Here is a 19,898-nt window from a genome sequence, read left to right on the forward strand (position 1 = left end):
CTACTTCATACTCTGACTCTTTATGAAACATGTTTCATAAAGAATATAATTATTGTATATTGCCTCATTTTCTTCTTTCTGCCTCTGACTTTATGTGTTATTGTGCTATAAAGGATGAAACTGTTGTAATTTATTTATAGGAGATGTAATCTAGGCTGCCAGTTTGACCGGGTCAGTCTTATAAAAGAAACTGCCACTGATAGCATTATTAATGATGTGACTTCATGTGTTGTAACAAAAACATATTTTAAACCTGGTGGGGAAAAAAAATGTTGTTCTAGTGTTTGTGTTTTTTGTGAGAAAATTGTTTGGAAATGACTGATAAGAGCCTTGAAATAACAAAATGTGGTAAACAATCATTTACTCAGAGTATTTCAGATTTGCTTGATGAGAATTAAGGCATAGATAATTACTGAGTAAATGCTGAAACATTTAGAACAAAAAGTCACAGCGTGATTCCTGCAAAAAATGTTTAACAGACTCCCTTTTTGTTTATTGATTTTCTTTTCTCTCTATATGCCACAACACCAGGGGGTATGCTGTAAATTTGAATAGTCGGTGGAAGTAAATGGGGAACGTGTGAACGAAAGCAGAAGACACAGCGTTGTTAAAATCCATCCTCAGTCTGTGAAGGATTCGGATACACAAGAGTAGCTCTGACAACTGAAATCAAATCTGCACCCTGTTATTATACCGCATCTTTTCACCAGAGTGACCAGATCTGAGGAGGAGTGAAGGCAAACTTTTCTACTCAAACACAGAATAAGGCAAGGCGTGATGTCAGCACTCAAACATCATCTTTTGTGTTGTTAAGTCTTTTTGCTGGTCATTTGTTTCTCAAATGGAATTTTTATGTTTGTTTAAAAAACAGAGACTCCCGGTGTTTGTACTCCTCAGACTGTTTCCTCTCTGGTTGTAGGTGTTAGACCCATGACACTCCCTCCACTGGCTGTGCTTCTCTTCAGGTGTTTCCTGACACAGCAGGCTGACACCTTGGTCATTTGGAGTCTGTTGTGTTGGACTGAAAGTAGAAGTTCCTGAGACGTCCAGATCTGTGTAATGAACTGTTCATGTCTGTCGGTATGATGCCGTAGATCTGTCTGTGGCCTCCTGTGTGGTGACAGAGCATCATCATTCCAGGTTCTCTCTACCACATTAAAATTCAGCAGCTCCTGCAGCACAAACACAGGATGTGTAAACTTGTCTCCAGCTGTCCACAGTGTGTGAGCTCAGTGGCGAGGCTGTGCGGTGTGTCTCTCTCCCTCCAGCAGCACCGGCTCGGCAGTACAGTTACCTGGGATGCAGGGTCCTGTGAGTGAGTAATGCTGCTGAAACAAAAGCTGTGACAGCAGAAGTGTGGAGAGAGTGATGAGACCCCCTGCCGGTGTGTTTGCTAGCCTGGCTTCAGAGTCTCCTCTTTGGCTTTCCCTTTCAGACGCTCGCCCCTGAGGGCTCCGAGCCCCAGAGACAGAAGGCACCCCACTCTACCGCAACATGCTGGAATAAATTCCAAAACATGGTACTGACTCACACAAAAGCTGAACATGTAAACATCTGATCACAGACACTAAAAACACTAAAACAGGGTCTGTGCATTTATTACTGTAGTTATTAGTTATAAATTACTTAGATAAATTATTTGACTACCTTTCAAAATGAAATATTGTTTAGTTGACCACAATATTTCACTATTAAATATCGTAAAATACTCTATATTTTGATATATACATTAGTTATAAATACTTGGCACTGAGGTTTTTAGGAGAAGCAAACACATTTTTAGAGTTTTAAAGAAACTTCACATGGCAGCTATTCACCTTGGTGTTAATGTGAACATATCACCAACTACAACAGCTTTCCCTCCTCTCCATCTCTGCCAGCCTCCTGTGGTTGCTAAGGTGAACATCATGGCGACCGTGGCTGGATCGGCTGCTGGCTTGGAGAGGGACGTCCAGCTGTGATGGGGCGCGTGACATGATACTCAACAATCAGACGCCATGACAACCTGGCAGCAATGCTGTTGATTCAGCAACCAGAGGGAAACGGTATGAGTGGACTTAAATCTGGCTGTTTCAATACGGGAATTACAGAAGCCTAATGTTTCTGGATTTTTTCCCCTGTCTTTTAGTAATTTTCTTAAAATTCTTTGCAGAAATATAAGATTGTAAGATGTAAACAAAAAAATAGTTTTTTTTTATCACATCAGTATTAAATAAATAGAAGTATAAGTATAGTTAAATAAAAGAGTGATTGTTTTATGTGTATATATATATATATATATATATATATTCAATTTTTAGAAATATTTATATTTTATATTAATTTGATATTTATTTTCTATAATACTACAGTGTTACATCAACATCTGTACATGTTGAAGTAACTTCCTTAGGATATCAAAGTTGGGTTCGACCAAGGCTGTTGAATGACTTCAGCTTTTCTATTAAAATCTGCTATAGAATTAAAAAACAGTAGTCCTAAATCTCTGGAACCAACAGCAGCTGAATCTGTATAATGGGGATATGAGACACTCTGCCCATGTTGGATCTTACTAACCTTTGATGAGACCATTAACCTCATTTATTCTAGATAAAAATAGAAAATAATTTAAATAATACTAAATAATTTATTTTATTTATAAATAAAATGAATTTGTGTTTTTTACACTCACTAAAGCAGCTGAAGCCTTAAGTATTAAAGTGTCTCCTAAAACTTCATCACAAGATGCAATATATGCTCTGATGATACATCAGGTGCACGATACAGGCTGTACAGCAATACACAAGGCCTGCACTGCCACCATGTGGCAGAAGTGAAAAACTCTTTAAAACAGCTGAGAAATGTTCTCTGCTGTTGATGCGCGTTCAGATTCTGCCGGGGTTGTTGTGTGTACCACATGTGTGTTAGCACATCAACATTGACCCGATAAATCTGTCATCTAATCTGAATTCACAGGTTTCATCATCATCTTTAATTCAAGAATGAGTCTGTATTTCCCTCCGCCTGCATGAATCTGTCACTGGGGAGGAAAGTGTTTATTTGTGGAGAAAGTCCTGAAAAAGTTCAGAAAAAGTTGTTGGATGGTTAACATAGGAGACCTGATATCAAGGTGATGATACAAAAGACGAAAATATATGATTCAAATTTTCCAAAATGTCTTTTTAGCTGGATTTATATGGTAATAGAGAAGTGGTGAAAGTAATAATCAGAGTTCATACTGGAGTAATTATGTTTAATTTATTTGTAAATTATTTGTAAATTTATTTGTTTGTAAATTGATAAGAATTTTGTAAGAACTGCAGTTGAGTGTGTTGCCACTAGAGGGAGGCCTCTGCTCATTCCATGTAGTGAACAGTATAGTAGATGTAAATCTAATCTCTATTGAAATCTGAACTGATGGTGGCACAGGGCCAAGAATCTCTACAAATATGACCTGAGTTTGGTTGGGAGGGAGAGTAACAAAAACTGATGGCAGCCATCAGAAAGAGAGGTTACCTGTGCTCCTGAACAGCTTCTCAATACCACACACACACACACACACACACACACACACACACACACATATATGTCCACACATCTGGAGTCGTCGAGTCCTGGTCTGGGGTCCCTGTCGCTGTTTGGTGACCCTCTCTCTAAATTTATCAGGGCTCGCCATCATGTGTGTCTCTCATATTTCTGTCGACCGGTGGGAACAGCTAAGAATAGCACTGACACAGATTAACACGGCCGCTCTCACTCTGCCCCTGACTCTTTCGAAAAACCAATTATTTTCCATCTGTCACTCTTACGGCTGCAGACCTCCTCCTTCCCTGCTGTGTGAGTGTCTTCACCGAGTCCTGTGTTTAACCTTTGACCTCATTCATAATATTTATTACGGAAGAAGAGGAAGGAGGGAAACAAGCCCTCTGAGGGGCCTGCAGGCCCAAAAAATACAATACACAGTAATCCCAAGTGAAAGGTTACTGTATAATGACTGTAGGCACTGTAAATAAGATCACTCTCTTTAGAAGTAAGTGTTTTTTAAGATTGGACTGCTAGACACCAAATGTTTTGTCTGTGACTTTGTGTTGTACAGCTTACAGGAAAACAAGAGAGTTGCCCCCTAAATGTCACATCTAATCCTGGGATGGAGCAGGATCTCCTGGATATGCATAGAACTGTCCCTCAGAGAGAGAGAGAGAGAGGAGGAGAGGAAGAGTGGGGATCAAGCATCCATCTCACATCCAGTCGCCATGTTACAAAATAAGAAGCAACAAGGTGGTTTGGCTCAGGTCATATCATTCAGTTTTAAATATACAAACGTATTTTTGATTACTTTGACCAAACTGCAGCTTTGTAAAGAGAACACATATTGAAGATGCATTTAGATAAGCTAATAGCAGTGCAAACACACCTCCCAGCTGCTGTAATGCAAACAGACCACACTATGGCTGCTGACCTAAACACACCTGCTGCTAAAGACAAATCCAGAGACATGTGATTTTTTTAGATTTTGGGACATTTACAGATGACATGTTGAGTGACAGACTTCAGGTCAGTTGCCATAGTGACCACTTATTTTCTTGTCCTCCTGGATTTTCCCCACATGCCACATGCCACCGCCAGAAAAGTTGTGTTGACTTCCTGTCATCTTTGAAGTCATGTATTAGGTCACAAAAAGTGGCACAAATGACTGAACTGTGTCAAACATACTATACATAGAAATATGACACTAAAGTCTGGCGGCTAACATCAAGGGTTAATGAAGCATAATCTCTTACATTATACAAACACTGAGTGGGATTGGTTAAAATGTCTCTTCATTTTTAACTTTACAGCCTCAGTTCTTCCTCATGCACCTGCACCATGCAAAGCCAAGTGTAGTCTGACACACAGGCCTGGAGAAAAGCTGCCCTCCTACTTATGCATCCGTGTCAGCTGATAGTGACATGTGAAAATCACAATGTCGCTAGCTGGACACACACAGATGGGTAAACACACGAAGTGAGCTTGTTTAACCACCTAGGAGAAGAGCTTTATGACTTTTTCAAATCATCATCACTGAGAGCAGTTAAAACACCATAAAGTTAATGCAGTCGAGAACAAGTGTCTCCTGCTCCACAGATATTTGACCAAACAAAGGAGATATGGCTTATCTTTACTGTGGGCAGTCTGTCTGTGCATGTGGAATCAACCTTTGTCAATGCAATGAGAAGGAAGGTGGTGTGCAGACTGGGCTGATGGCAATGAGAGGCAGTAAATGTGCAAATAAATACAAGTGTCATGGCTGAACAGGACAAAAGCAATTGATTATGGTTGTCAATTCAAAACAGTATTTACATTTATTTTGATTAAACGTACATTGCCTCTGAAAAATAAACAAATCAATGTTTAAACCGAATATGGCAGATCAATATTGGCTCTGCTTTGACCACAGTACGCAGACTAATTAGTGTTATATTGGGAATATTTTATGCACACACACCACTTCATACAGGCTGTTGCCTTTAAAGACCTGCGGTATTTCTGACAACTCATTGTGATCCAAAGTGGAACAAAGAGGGTTTTGGTAGGATCCCAAGACACATTCAGGAAATGGATCTAATTTCCTTCAGGTTTCTTATCTAACATTGTCTGAATGGAAAACATTGTTGTGGTGATTATAACATCAGTGGATAGAATAATGTGAAGACAAAGAAAACATGATTAACGAGTTTATAACAGTAAAATGAGATGGCAGCTTCAAAACTACCTCTACTATCTCTGAGTGAGTATCATGTCCTCAGATGAACCCTTCTCACATGCAGCTGCTTACGTATTTGGCTTCAGCTACAACAATTCCTGACTCTATCATTCAAAATAAAATAAAATGTATATAAAATACAGCAGTTCAAGACACAATAAAGCAGGAAACAACTGTAATCCACACAGTTTCAGGCATGTGTTGCTACATACAGTGTTTTTAAAAGTTGTTAACTTTAACGTTAATGATTCTTTTAATTGTGTGAAGAGTGATGTCGTATTGTCACAATGCTACGTTTCGATCAACTTAATAGATGGCTGGTCGGGAATTAAGTTTACATGAAGTTCAACCTGTAGAGGACCTCTGTGTCTTTCTTATAAAAAGCAAACCATGTGAACTAATAATACTCTTTTAACTAATCTAACTCATCACTTAAATAAGGGTTTGTGCTAAATGTTGTAAAACATAGATTTCTGTGTTTCTGTGTTTTATTTCTACTATTTTCTGTATTTTATTTGGAACTAATGAGCTTCAGATCATCATCAGAATGCGATGACAGTCACGTTGTTTACTCACAGTTGTTGCTGTCAATCTTTTCCATGCAGCAAAAGCTTTCTGTTTCTAATTAGGCCTATTTTTGATTTAATTAGGGTGTTTTGGAGGTTTTTAATGCACCATCACACCCGATTGTGTGATCATCTTTGTTTCTGCTTGTACTACTGGTGTTGTGATTTTAATGAATGACCTGCCTTCAGGTACAAAGTAAGATAAACCATAACATTTTATGATAAAGGAAATCTCCAGGAAGATGTCAAATTGTAGTAACAGTAATCTGTCATTTTAAGCGCACTGTAAAGTTAGTTTTCTAGTTGTCTTTCTCTGTAAACCGCTCATCAGGTTGATGTGAATCCCCACATTTACAATAAACAAACTATTTCCTGTCTGTTTTTTGCAGGACTTCTGAATTCAGTCTGTAAACCTATGAAAAGAAATGACGTCAACTACTTTTGTAACGGCACTGCAGACACTTACAACAATGTTTGTGTAAATGAACAGAAATGCACATAAACAAACAGCAGACATGTATCTGTGTGTCTGTACTTGACCCAGCTGCTGCGTAAACTTCAGCGGACAGCGAGAGCAGAAAAAAAGCTGCTCTGACGTCAGCCACGTTAGATTTCAGTAGTCCAAGATGGCGGAGGTGAGCGGGTTGAGGAGCAGAAATCACTTCGAGCCCAACTGCAAAAGCCGAGTCGTTGACGAAGGTAAAGTCTTGTTAATGTTGGCGTGTGGTTGTTTGAGACCAGAGTGATAAGTAGAGCAAAGTTGAGAGGGGGTTAAAAGTGTTTACGCTTCTGTAGGCTTTTCTCTTTTCAGTCGCTTTTCCGTTAGCCAGACGCTTCTGTTGTCAGTTGGAGCCCCGCGGTGTCCTGCCAAATGTGGCACCCCTGTCAGAGTGTGCCTCCTGTAGCTCACAAGAACAGTGTGAGTACGGTCTAAACTGTGTGAAAACTACCCAACAGCGGGAAACATTGTGCCGGTTTTTGTTTTCTCACTCTCTTAGTGTGTTTCTTCTCGGTAACATGGACTGAAAACCTGTTCTTTAAAGCGAAGTTCTGACCCGGATACAAAATTCAACCGCGACACCTGTCGGCTCATTTGTCCGCCCGTCACTTTCACCTGGCCGGCGGAGCACCGGCCGCTGGTCCGTAGTTTAGTTTTATTGCTAATAACCCTCTTGTAAATTCTCTCTATGAACTTTAAAGCTAGTTTTCTGTAACGGAGTTTCACTCTATACAAACCACGTAACATTTCTCTAATCTCATCCCACTAACGACTCGGATATTTTTAAATACTCTATTATTAGCGGTTCGGTTTGCTAGCAGACTTGCCCACGCAATTGCAAGGCAAATTTTAGCAAGTTAATTTACATATGTGTATGGTATTGTGCAAAAACAAGTGGTTATTAGTCACAATGTAAAGCACAGTCACGAACATTGTGTTGACATGTGGTCGTTTATTTTGCGTTGAGGTTAATTTTCTTTGCATGTTGTGTTTTCTAACTTAGTGCTCTATAGCTAACCATGTCATGACATGTTGTATAAATAAAGTAGAGTTGGATTTAATACAGTGTAGTTTAGGTACAGAAATTGATCTGCAACAACTGTGATATTTAGCTAGCTGGACTTCATCCTAGATAAAAACTTTACTTGATTGAAAAAGTTTTTTTTAATCATGTAAATCCGTGTTCTACTGGCTACATTCTGTTGTCGTAAGTGGTGGCACAAAGATGGCACATTGCTGTGATACAGTCTTATCAGGATAACCCTTATGTCTACTTTCATACAGACCCAGCTGACTCTGTGGCAACAATCACTGTCTGTGCCCACTCTTAATCTGGACTTTGTCCTCACAGGCTCCCAATTGGCCCACTTGCTGCAACTGAACATTTACCCTCCTTTAGACTTGCATCCAGGCAGGCCGAGTCAGGTCGTCTTTTGGTGCTACTGTGCAAGGGAAGTCAGTGTACCTGCATCTTAATAGGATACAGTGGATTCCTTACTTTCATCCATGAACTTTGTAAATTTATCTTGACCTAGAATAAACAACACCCACTGGTCACCCAGATGTATATTCCGTCTTTAAACTCAGAAATTTTCCCTATTTGGCCAGCTGCTTAGGTTAAGTGGACCATGTTATCAGAGTCTGCCTCAGATATAGTGCAGGAGTCAGGGGAAGAGAGGGCTGATTTGGGATGCAGTCTGAGATGTAGGCTATTCTTGCTGTGCATAGTTAAAGATAGATGGAAAGGATGCAAGACTGAATGCACTTGTGTTCACGCATGATGCATTGTGTGTGCCACATACAATGTGAACACATGTCTTGATAGCTCTATGTATGAGTGTATGTGCAGGGAAACATGTCACCCAGTTAAATCTGCTCAGTGCCTCCATAAGATAAGAACTAAGGCAGCTAATTATAGTTGTGGCCTCATTCTTAGCTGTCTGAGGAGCAGGACAGTGCATTAGTTACTTTATCATGAAGTGTAGATGAAAATATCAGCGGTGAAAATGTTTACTGACTTACTGAAGCTTCCTTGCATTCTTAATGTGTTGTGTGTATCTCACTCACACTTTGCTGCTGTTCAGACTTGTCGCAGTTGCAGCAGAATAGTGTCTTTGTGCGAGTCCCCTCTGTGCCACTTCATTCTGCTGAGTGTTGCTCTGGACATTATGGGAACCAGCACTGCTGTGCACTGTGAAAACGTTCAGGGCTCATTTGTGTGCGGAGCAGATTACTGTAACCACCATGTGCTTACTGCTGCCCTGTGTGTGCCACCTCCAGGTTCAGTGAATATTATCAAATGCTACAAATCCTCTCCTTTGGAGAACAGAAACATTATTCTTGAATAAAAATACTGACATGTTTACTTAATGGTTGAACGTTGTCATCACTTACTGTGGACTCCGGCTTTGTGGTTATGGTGGTCAACTTAAGTAATGAGAAGTCTAATTTGTGTGCTCAAATGCTGGAGATAATGTTGTTAACGGCTACAAAACTGAGTTGTTTGAACACTTTAAAACACTGACATTAGAAAACATTTGGTTTGTTAGTCTATATAGTAAAACCTTAAAAGGACCAACTCATGACTTTCATTATCATCATGTTGATAATTATCAACCTACTCCTAAACCAATTAGTTGATTGTTAGGACAGTAAACAGAAAATTAAAAACTTATTGTGTTGATTGACAGCATTTCTTGGTCTTGGTCACAGTTAAGGCTTTCTGTGACAGTGACTTTGATGGAGGGTGTGTACTTATCCAGAATGGCAGCTAAATTAGAAGGGATGGATCATACTGGTTGAGAGATACTACTGCTGTGAATGGCTAATGACTTAAATATTTGAATGGGCGAGGTTTTATACCTGTGGTTGAATATGTCTGATGGACTCTGATGGTTACATGATCATGGAACGTCAGTTTCGGTATGTACAGAAGGGAGTGTCATTTATAATTCTGCTCCTGTGATTTCTGCATCTATTAATGAAGTAAATAATTCTTACTGCCATCACTGGAAAACAGGAAATGTGGGTAAAACATCATGTTGGGCTTTAAGAATTAGTTTTAACACTTCCATCAAAAAAGTCTGTTTTAACTCACTGCAACAAGAAAGAGGCAGTCGGCTTCAGCTTAAGGAAAAGACTTTAAAGCAAAATTACTGCTACCCTGCTAACTTACTTTACGTGTGTCCCTTTCTTTGGCCCTTTGTGATATCCAGTGTAGGGCTATTTTCAAACTTGACCTAGATGGAAATACCCGAGTGGATAACAGTATTTAGTTCAGAAGTGAATGCTGGAAAAATTCCCTTGTTCAGTTTGATCTATATAGGGCATTTTACATTCTCTTCAACAATTGTCAGTTTCTCAGGTAAACATACTCTTGACATTTAATCCTGCTCTTAACACATAAACCTGCTACACATTCTTTTTCCTTTTCATTTTTAAACAGACAAGTAACTAGTGTAACTTTATCTTTTCCCCCCTGCTTTGTCCTGTTATTTAAAGGCTTCAGTGGTGTGGAAGATGTCCCCATTTTTCGGCATAAGCAGAGACCTCCCCTAGCCAGGCCTGAAGACCTGGATGAGGATGAACTGCTTCCCACAACCATGGCCTCCAGCTCGGGCAAAAACGCCAGCCTTACCCCCTCACCAGAAGAAGAGGTTCAGGCAGAAGAGGTGAAGTTATGAATTTGTTTCCTTTTATATTCTGCTCTATCAACAGACATGTACAGCACAGCTAACCTAAACATAAAGATTTTTTTTTGACCTGGCTTTGAAAGAAAAGGTTGTCACGAGCTGTGACAATAAACTATTTCTATCAATGAATGGCCGTTACCTTTGACACTTAACACCAACCTTAACATTGTTGCAGACTACATACAGCCCCTCATGGCAGTAGGCAGGTGGAGTTTATTTGTGGTGTATATTCTCAGGTCAAAAATCTCAGTAGTTCTGTCATCATATTTTCGTCTTTGTTTTACATCAGGCTCCAGAGTGTGTTTATGTAATGCTTTTTTTGGCTGACCTCAGGTCTGTAATTTTATTGTCTTCTTCCTGGAACCTGCTACATCAGCAGTGTAATCACTTAAACCTCTTCCAATGCCAGAAGAAAAACCCTGATTGATTACAAACTCATGTCTTCAGGCTGCAGTAGAGGAAGAAGTAGCCAGGCCCATCCAAATTGTCCTGGCCAACGAGGACGACCACAGCTTCGAGTTGGATGCTGCTGCGCTGGAGAAGATCCTGCTGCAGGATCATGTGAAGGACTTGAACGTGGTAGTGGTGTCTGTGGCTGGGGCTTTTCGCAAGGGCAAGTCCTTTCTGCTGGACTTCATGCTGCGCTACATGCATAATCAGGTGAGGGGGAATAATAGATTATTTTTGCAGTTACTAGAGCTGCATATGTCCCTGTTGGGATTGATTTGAAAGAGACTGTTATTCTGGTAAACCTTGGCTGAAGGTTTGTTTACATGTGCTAAGTAAACATACATATTTCTGTCGGGCTTAATATTGTGTAACACGGTGGATGAGTTTACAGCTTGTGCCTACACACAGCCAGGTATCATATAGAGATACTTGCTCAACCAAGATGGTAAGATGTGCTTACATAGCCAAGGGGATGAGCTGGTGTCATCTTTGTGGGAAAGGAATTTTACAAAAACTCATTTTCAGAATTAGACATCCTGTTGTGTTTTTATACAGTTGTATTTAAATACATATAATTTGTATACAGATTTATGGGCCCTTGTCTAAATTATGAGCTACACAAAAAGACACATTACATGCACGCAGACAGACATTTTTCTTGTCCATCACAACTGTGTCTGAAAAGTTTGTCAACCATCTAAAAGCACAGAAGCAGCCAGCTGAAAATACTTCTTAAAACACACACACCAGAAAAAAATCCAGGAATGTTATTTACGATTCTTTGGCACAGCTGTAGGGAGGCATGATCATGGGAAATTGTGCAAGCCGCTGCTCGGGTTTACACTTATGCAAGTACAGTTAATGTTACCAGTAGTAGTATTAATAGGTGTATACAACTTTTGCTGCTCTGTGTGTTTGTTATGGGAAGTATTAGCAGCTTGTCGGTATTTGTTAGTGCTCTGTCATCACATCATAGACACAGGGCAGAGATGCAGGAATCACTGCTGCTCTCTACTCTGACTTGCAAATGAGGTATTTGCTTTTTTAATATTTCCGACTTATGGCCTGTGACTCTCCTCACCTGTCGCTACAAAAGGTGAACAGAGATCACTGAACTTTTTAGTCACAGTAACACAATGTGTAATTGCAGTAGTGGTAAGATGCATAAAATCCTTGTGTGTATTTAATTTTTTTCTGACCCAGTTTCTCAGCTTTGTATTCTTGTCATTTGGCCGAGTGATCTGTTCAAATCTTCCACTGTAATCACTATGAAGATCTGATGATGATTGCTTGGAGTTGCTTTTCAGTCAGGTGACAGGATGCTGGTTTGACATTGGTTTAAAAGCTTTCTCACTATAGGCTCACATATATCAAACCTTTCTTGTAATAAAAGTGTAAAAGCGCAGATTGGGTTTTCTATACTGCTTCTCCTAGAAGAACCTGTCCTTGTACTAAATGCTGTTGGACTCCGGTTTATTTACCTGTACCCCCCCCCCCTCCATCATTATCTCTCCACAATCTCTCTTTTTGCCCTTTACACTTTACTCCTCATCTGTCCTTGATTTCATTGTCATCTCCATCTCTTCCCTTTCTGTTTTCCGTCATCTCCCCTCAGCAACAAAGCAACTCATGGATAGGAGGTGATGACGAGCCCTTGACAGGGTTCACCTGGAGAGGTGGCTGTGAGCGGGAGACCACAGGAATCCAGATCTGGAGTGAGGTGTTTGTGGTGGACAAGCCAGATGGCAGCAAGGTAGACATTCTTCAGAAACACTGAATCTAAATTTTATTGTGAACACAAACACAACACGCTTTCTTTTCATCTCATCCCAACAGGTCGCTGTACTCCTTGTTGATACTCAGGGAGCCTTCGACAGCCAGTCTACAATAAAGGACTGTGCTACTGTGTTTGCCCTCAGCACAATGACCAGTTCTGTACAGGTGACAGTTCAAGTATTTGAACAATACAGTGCTTCCGCTTTTCTATTGATTTTATTATTAATTATTATTTAAAATATTAAAGTTCATGTTGTGTTTGTCAGGTGTACAACCTCTCCCAGAATATACAAGAGGATGACCTGCAGCACCTGCAGGTTGGTGTCATTTCTTCTCCTCCCAGTAAAAGTAGCATTACATGTCTGATATCAAGAATAATCTGTTTTTTTCCTCTCATCTGTAGCTTTTCACAGAATATGGGCGGCTAGCAATGGAGGAGATCTACCAGAAACCTTTCCAGGTACTATTGATAGAGAATGATTCATAGGCTGTCATGACAGCATGTTGAAATAATGCCTAGAGTTTGAAGCAGAGTGGTGAGAAAAACTGGTTTGTAGAGTGTGTGAAACAAATACAAAAAAAAACGGTGAAAAAATACAAATGAATTCTATTTCGTGCTTTAGGATAAATACTAAATGAATTAGTAATAAAATACTTTAGAATTTGTTTTATACGGCACAAGTGTTCTCTCTAACACCGTAATTGTGCTGCTTCCATTGACGAGGCGTCAAAATGAGCTCAGTGTCTAAAAATGTGACAGGAGTGAACTGCTTATTGTTCAAGGGTTGAATCATAGAATAATGCTTGTGAATTTTAGTCTCTAATGTTCCTGATCCGTGACTGGAGTTATCCTTATGAACACAACTATGGACTGAAAGGAGGAAATGCCTTCCTGGAGAGAAGACTGCAGGTGAGTATCACTTTTCAAATCTTTGGAAAACTACTTTCTGCCCTAATATTTTTACACAGGCTTGAGGATGTTTATTCAGCAGGTCACATGGTTACTGTTCCTTGGATGGCTCTCAACAACCACACACTTTTATCTGTTGTGCTGTTGGCTGACACAGGTTAAACAAAACCAACATGAAGAGTTGCAGAATGTGAGGAAGCACATCCACTCCTGCTTTTCCAACATTGGCTGTTTCCTGCTGCCACATCCTGGCCTCAAGGTGGCCACCAACCCATACTTTGATGGCAGGCTGAAAGGTGAGAAAGAAGCATAGATGAGTGTAATGCAGGTTAAAATGTCATGCTACAGAAATGCCATTAGTGTGTTTGTATGTTTCAGACATTGATGGTGATTTTAAAAGGGAGTTGGCCAGACTTGTGCCTCTCCTCCTGGCTCCAGAGCGACTGGTAGAGAAGGAGATCGGTGGCAACAAGGTCACCTGCAGAGATCTTCTAGAGTACTTTAAGGTATAGCAAGAGTTTATTAACGTAGTTTTAATTCAATCCAGATCAGTTTTATTTATTTAGCACTTTTTACAATCAGAATTGCCTCAAGGCGTTTTACAGATACCCAGAGTCTGAACCCCCTTAAGAGCAACAGTGGCAGGGAAAAACTCCCTTTTAACAGCAAGAAGCCTTGAGCAGGACCAGGCTCATAAGGGAGCGCCTTCCTGCTGATAGCCGGCCAGGTAGAGGAGGAGACGAGGTAGACAGGACAGAGAGGATGAAGGAGAGCGAGAGAGGAACAAACATGCAGCGAACATCATACAGTTCAGAGAAATTTTTAAGGACACTCCAACTTTATGTCTTGTCCCTGTGAGACTGCCAGAATATTACCCTTTACAGGAAACACTTTCTAATCTGCACTGTTTTTTCTTCTCCCAGGCATATATAAAGATCTACCAAGGTGAAGAACTGCCACACCCCAAGTCTATGCTGCAGGTAAACACAAGTCTGAGGTCACACCTTCTTCTTCTCAAGGAGTCAAGTTATCTTTACTTTTATTGAATCTTCTTGTTTGTCAGGCAACTGCAGAAGCCAACAACTTGACAGCTGTGGCAGGAGCCAAAGACCTGTACGGCAAGAACATGGAGCAGGTAAGAACACCATCATGAAAGCAAAGCAAAAGGTTAAAGTCCAGAGATCACTGAAAGTATTCCCGGTCTGGTATTAAACAGCCATAGTGATTCTCTCAGTCTTATGTACTTGTTTACACATCCATAGATTTGCGGCGGCGACAAGCCCTACATTGCCCCAGCCGACCTGGAGCGATGCCACATGGAGTTCCGCGAGCACTCCGTGCGTTACTTTTGCTCTGTGAAGAAAATGGGCGGTGAGGAGTTCTGTCAGCGCTACCAGACCCAGCTGGAGACAGAGCTTGACGAGGCCTACACCAACTTTTCCAAACACAACGATGGCAAAAACATCTTTTATGCAGCACGCACACCCGCTACTCTCTTCGCAGTCATGTTTGTCACCTATGTGGTGTCAGGAGTCACAGGCTTCATCGGTCTGAGCGGCTTAGCGGCGCTCGCTAACCTGGTAATGGGCATGGCGCTGATGACGCTCTGTGCCTGGGCATACGTCAAGTACTCTGGAGAGTTTCGGGAGGTGGGGACGTTGATAGATCAGTTGGCTGAGATACTTTGGGAACAGGTGGGTAGTCTGTGTGTGTGTGTTGGTTTGTGTTTCTAACAGTGTTGTTAGGACAGTACTGGAAATGTTTTAGGTGTTTGTTGGGATTGTATGGTATGAGGCAGATATTGATAATCCGTTTATAATCTGCAGCAAATGTTGGGTTTTCTTACCCCAATTTAAAGAAGCAGACATTTGTGTTGACAAAAGCCAAGCAATCAACACTACTTGCTCTCAGACTGAAGTTGATCTGCCACTCTTTAAAGCCACCACTCTGCATTGATGAAAACAGTTGTGTCTGAAGACACATCACGTTAGACAAGAATATTCTTTAAGTTGCTGATATTAGTGTGTTTCACATCATCTCGTACTGTATGTTTTTTGTGTGGATTTTGAACAAACAGTTTACTTGATATTGCTTTAATTTAAGCCAAACATTATTTTTTCTCAGTATTGCTCATCTTTTTTTTGTCTTTTTTGTACCTCCATTCTCTTCATGTTTATGCCTGGGTCCTTCATTCCGTCATCCATCTCATTATGTTTAAAGAACAAGCTTCACCTTCCACAGCTCTGCCCTTTTTTCCTTCCTCAGTTGTTAAACTGCAGATGTGCAGATGTTCCAAGTTTCTTTTTTGGACTTTAATGAATGTTCACAATAGGGCTGAACGATCTATCGTTTTAGACCAAAAATTGCGATCTCAGACAACGCGATTTTGAGATCGCCACGTTTTTTTGCACTGCTCCTAACTGAATCAGGCTTTGTTTTGTCAAATGCTACGGCTGAAAAATGAAAAGAAAACGGAGGAACTGGTCCCTAAAACGAACTCCACCTTTATGTTCGGTACTGTTTCTGCCGGCAGCAGCGGCGCGTCTTCTAACCCTGTGTCTGTGTGTGTGCGCGACGTGTGTCGCCGTGGAAGGGCCGCATGTATGCAAATGTATTATAATGCTACGAGCACGTACGCGCCCACCTCTCTGAACATTCTACACCTGTGTGTGTGTGTGTGTGCAGTGGGAGGGCCGCTGTGTGTACATCAGATGCAGACAGAGGCAGCAGCTAATGACGTCACCAAAACAATAACGCAGGCATTTGATGAAGAGGCTCCATATGAGGACTCTAGTAAACGATGGACAGAGCTGACAGCAGCAGCTCCGTTTGTCCTTAGATATGATTCCCATTAAAGTTTGATCATTTGGCCTAAATCACATTGAACTTTAGGAGTTACTTAAGTCTCAATACTGTATTTATTGTTTAACCTTAGGAGGCACACTTCAGTCTGTTTAAATGACTGTTGAATAATACTTTACAGAACTACATTAGTCTTCTTTTTAACCTATTTGAAATAAAACTTTATTTTGTTCTGTAATTGTTTCAATTTTGATGTTTATTGAAAACTAATACTGAGTGCACGTTATCAGAGTTTACTTTTAGATCTACTGATAGTTTTTGAGAATTGACAGAGTAGGCTACCTGAAGTCATTTACACAAAAACCACAGAAAATCATGATCGTGATTTTATCATTAAAGAATCGTGATATATAATCGCCCACCCCTAGGTATGATGTAAGTTTCTGTGATCTTTGCAAATGCTCATGTGCACTAAAACTTGATTTGAAAAAAATCGTGGATGAAATCGAAATCGCAATATTTGCCAGAAAAATTCAATTTAATTCAATTTATTCTTAAAATCGTTCAGCCCTAGTTCACAACTTCACTACAGATGCAGCTTTCATGCCTTCGTATTACTTCTTCCTCCTCCCTGTGTTTCTCTCCCTGCTCAACATTCCCGACGTCTTTGCCTGATTTCCTTTTGTTCTTTCTCATTTTCTTGTCCCAAACTTTTATATTTCTCCTTTTTTGCTCCAGTGGAGTTGCTGCTCATCATTTAACTCTCCTGTTCCTTCCTGCTGTCTTCTCAGGTGTTTTCCACACTTTTGTACCCCGTCAGGAGCCGCCTGGCATGGCCCGTCTCTCTCCTCCCTTCTCTCCCATCACTGGGATTCAAAGCTTTGTCACCCCTCAACAACAATTACAAGACAAACTAGATACTGGCCAGTTTAAGGATTTACAGACGTCTGAAACAGAAACTTTTGCCGTTCACTGGCTTCTTTTATGTTTAGTCCAGTGGTGATGTAATCCTGTACTTGATCTTCATATGATGCATATGACGGAGGCCTGTCTTGGTATCTGGAGGACATGGAACCCATTCAAACGGTGTACAGTTTTCTTACTCTGAATGTGGAGTGACTTGTTTTTAAGTTGTGAATCTTGTGTTTGAGATGTTTGGAGATGTGTTTGTGTGGTCCCCACACTTGAGACGACTTTCTGTTTTTGTTCCTTTATTTGAGGTTTTTCTGTCCTAACCTTTGTTTCAGTTCCTGTGTCTCCATTCAAAAACATTTTAAATGATTTCTTCTAAAACTTGACTCTGCTTTCTCCTGCAGGTTCTGAAGCCACTAAGTGAACATTATATGGAGGACAACGTCAGACAGACGGTGGTTAACTCTATTAAAGCCAGCTTGACAGAACAAGGCTCACAGCACACCAAGTTAAAGACTCACTGATGCTCTTCCTCCTCAAATCATCATGTTCACCCTCCCTCCCTCCCTCCAGCCCACTGGCTCAGTGTGTTCAGTAACTAGTCCAACACCAAAGCTGACCCTGTTTTTATTTGTCCATCACTTTGCTGCCCCCCCCCCCTCCTATCGGTATGCTGTGGACCTGTAGGCTCATTGCTCTTCGTCGCCCCCCAGTGCCTCACATTAGATACTGCATGTTCATGAGAGGACCGGTCAGAGAACATGATGGCATCGCCTTTTGCCAAAACCTGAAGGATCTTCTCTGGTGTGCCATCGTGTTTTTAATGCATACTGTAAGCTGACACACACTCATTGTTGCTGGTAGCAAATTACTCACTTCAGGATTAAGCTGTAATTCAGGGAAAACTGTCACTGCTGTGGGCGGCTGTTATCATGATGGGATGCAAATCAGAAGTGCTTTGGATCATTTTGTCTTACATGCTAGACAGTTCAATCGGTTAACTTTCCTTTCAGCGAGTGACAGATGCTGACTAATGAGAAACCTGATTGTCCTGCCCGGTAAAATCAGTAAACATAAAGGATGAGCTGGACAGGAAACTCGAATGGTCAAAATCCTTGTGTTTCACACTACATATCTGTTAACCGGGTGATATGTGTATCATCAGACTCTGGGCTCAGGTTGCTTCTAGATGAAATCTCTGTATGTCTCTGTCCTCTTGATATTGTGTGATTGTCCTACTGCAAAGTAAGCGTTTCAGCTGATTTTTCTTTTAGAAACTTGACGTGTTTAATCTGGCCTTCAGTGTCTGGTAGCAGACCTGCCAGTGTTAGACCCTGTATAGTGTTCGGGGTGACTTTTTAGAGCCTGGCTGTAGAGATATTTCAAACAATTTTCACTGCCTTCTTGCATATCTGATTATTGTTGTAGGACCTGCTGAAAGTTTGATCAGCGCTCTGGGAGCTACAGCTCGGACATTCTGTGAGTCATTCAGTCATTTATTCACTTGTTGCTATTTTCACTGTTCTTATTTGTGAAACCTTTCTGTGTTGCTGAGTGGGAGAACTCATATCTGCAGGTTAATTTGAAGCTATACACAGCAACTGGTTAGCTTAGCACATAGATTGAAATCAGGGAAATTGCTAGCTTGGCTCTCTCCAACAGTGGTAAAGACTTCCTATTAGCTTTATTGATCACATGTTATGCAGACATGCTCTGTGGAAGTGTTGTTAAGCACCAGGCAAGCTAACCTAGAGTTATATCTCATCTGCTTGACCCCAATAGTAGGTTAGCAGCTAAGGTAACTAGCCATTATCTGTTGTTTTATACTTGCAGAAATAAGAGCAGTACCTGTAAGTGGTGGCAGTTGGTTTTGTTTCTCTGTTAGAGCTGTATCTCCCAGGAGCCCTTTTATTCTGGTCACGGCTGCATCAAGTCTGAGCTCTTCTGCATCGATTCCATCCACATTATTTCTCCCCAGTCTCGTACTGTACAGTCTGTGTTCACAGATCGGGCATGTATGTTGGAATAAATATTTAAATAAACTTTGTATACGTTTTATATAGTGAATCAGTCGTTTTTCTCTCTCTTCACGGTTAATTTACCAGTCTGGTTTGTTAAGGTATATTAGGTTGCTGCTGTAGGTTTACATGAGAACAGACATTAACAGAAACATTAGGACAGTAACAGGAAAAATATTGTGATTATGACAAGTGGGTTGGAAACGATGTCTGTCTGCCTTTTAAAGATATCTCTGGTAATTTATTTTTGAATAAAATGTTTACCTTAAGAATAAATCATCAACACAACTCTGGGCTCCTTTTGTTGTTGATCTATTATATTTATAGAGATGTGTTTGAGAAGTGATTTATTACTTTTACTTTCCTAAATTTGTTTCCAGGTAACAACAAACAATGGCAACAAGAGCAAGGTAATTTGTGTGTGTGTGTTTTGACCTTACTCTAGTTACCGTATACGTGTGTGCATTGCAGGATGTGTAGTAAATGGCACGGAGAAAAACAGCCTAGATACAGTACAAATGTTTTTGACAGCTTGTTATTTCATAATAAAA

The 19,898-nt window shown here is 40.6% G+C and overlaps 1 protein-coding gene across 1 annotated transcript; it reads left to right on the plus strand.

The window, feature by feature from the left end:
• The first annotated feature begins 6,850 nt into the window (after nt 1-6,850).
• On the plus strand, nt 6,851-19,635 carry LOC114447135 (atlastin-2-like). Its single transcript, XM_028423224.1, has 14 exons — nt 6,851-6,987; nt 10,289-10,458; nt 10,927-11,139; nt 12,545-12,682; nt 12,766-12,870; nt 12,972-13,022; nt 13,109-13,165; nt 13,523-13,615; nt 13,773-13,911; nt 13,994-14,121; nt 14,539-14,595; nt 14,679-14,750; nt 14,878-15,309; nt 17,734-19,635. The coding sequence occupies exons 1-14, from the start codon at nt 6,915-6,917 to the stop codon at nt 17,851-17,853; spliced, it is 1,848 nt and encodes a 615-aa protein (XP_028279025.1). The 5' UTR covers nt 6,851-6,914; the 3' UTR covers nt 17,854-19,635.
• Nucleotides 19,636-19,898: the final 263 nt, after the last annotated feature.

Source organism: Parambassis ranga, chromosome 15 (assembly GCF_900634625.1).
Source record: "Parambassis ranga chromosome 15, fParRan2.1, whole genome shotgun sequence".
In the NCBI taxonomy this organism is placed as follows: Eukaryota; Metazoa; Chordata; class Actinopteri; family Ambassidae; genus Parambassis; species Parambassis ranga.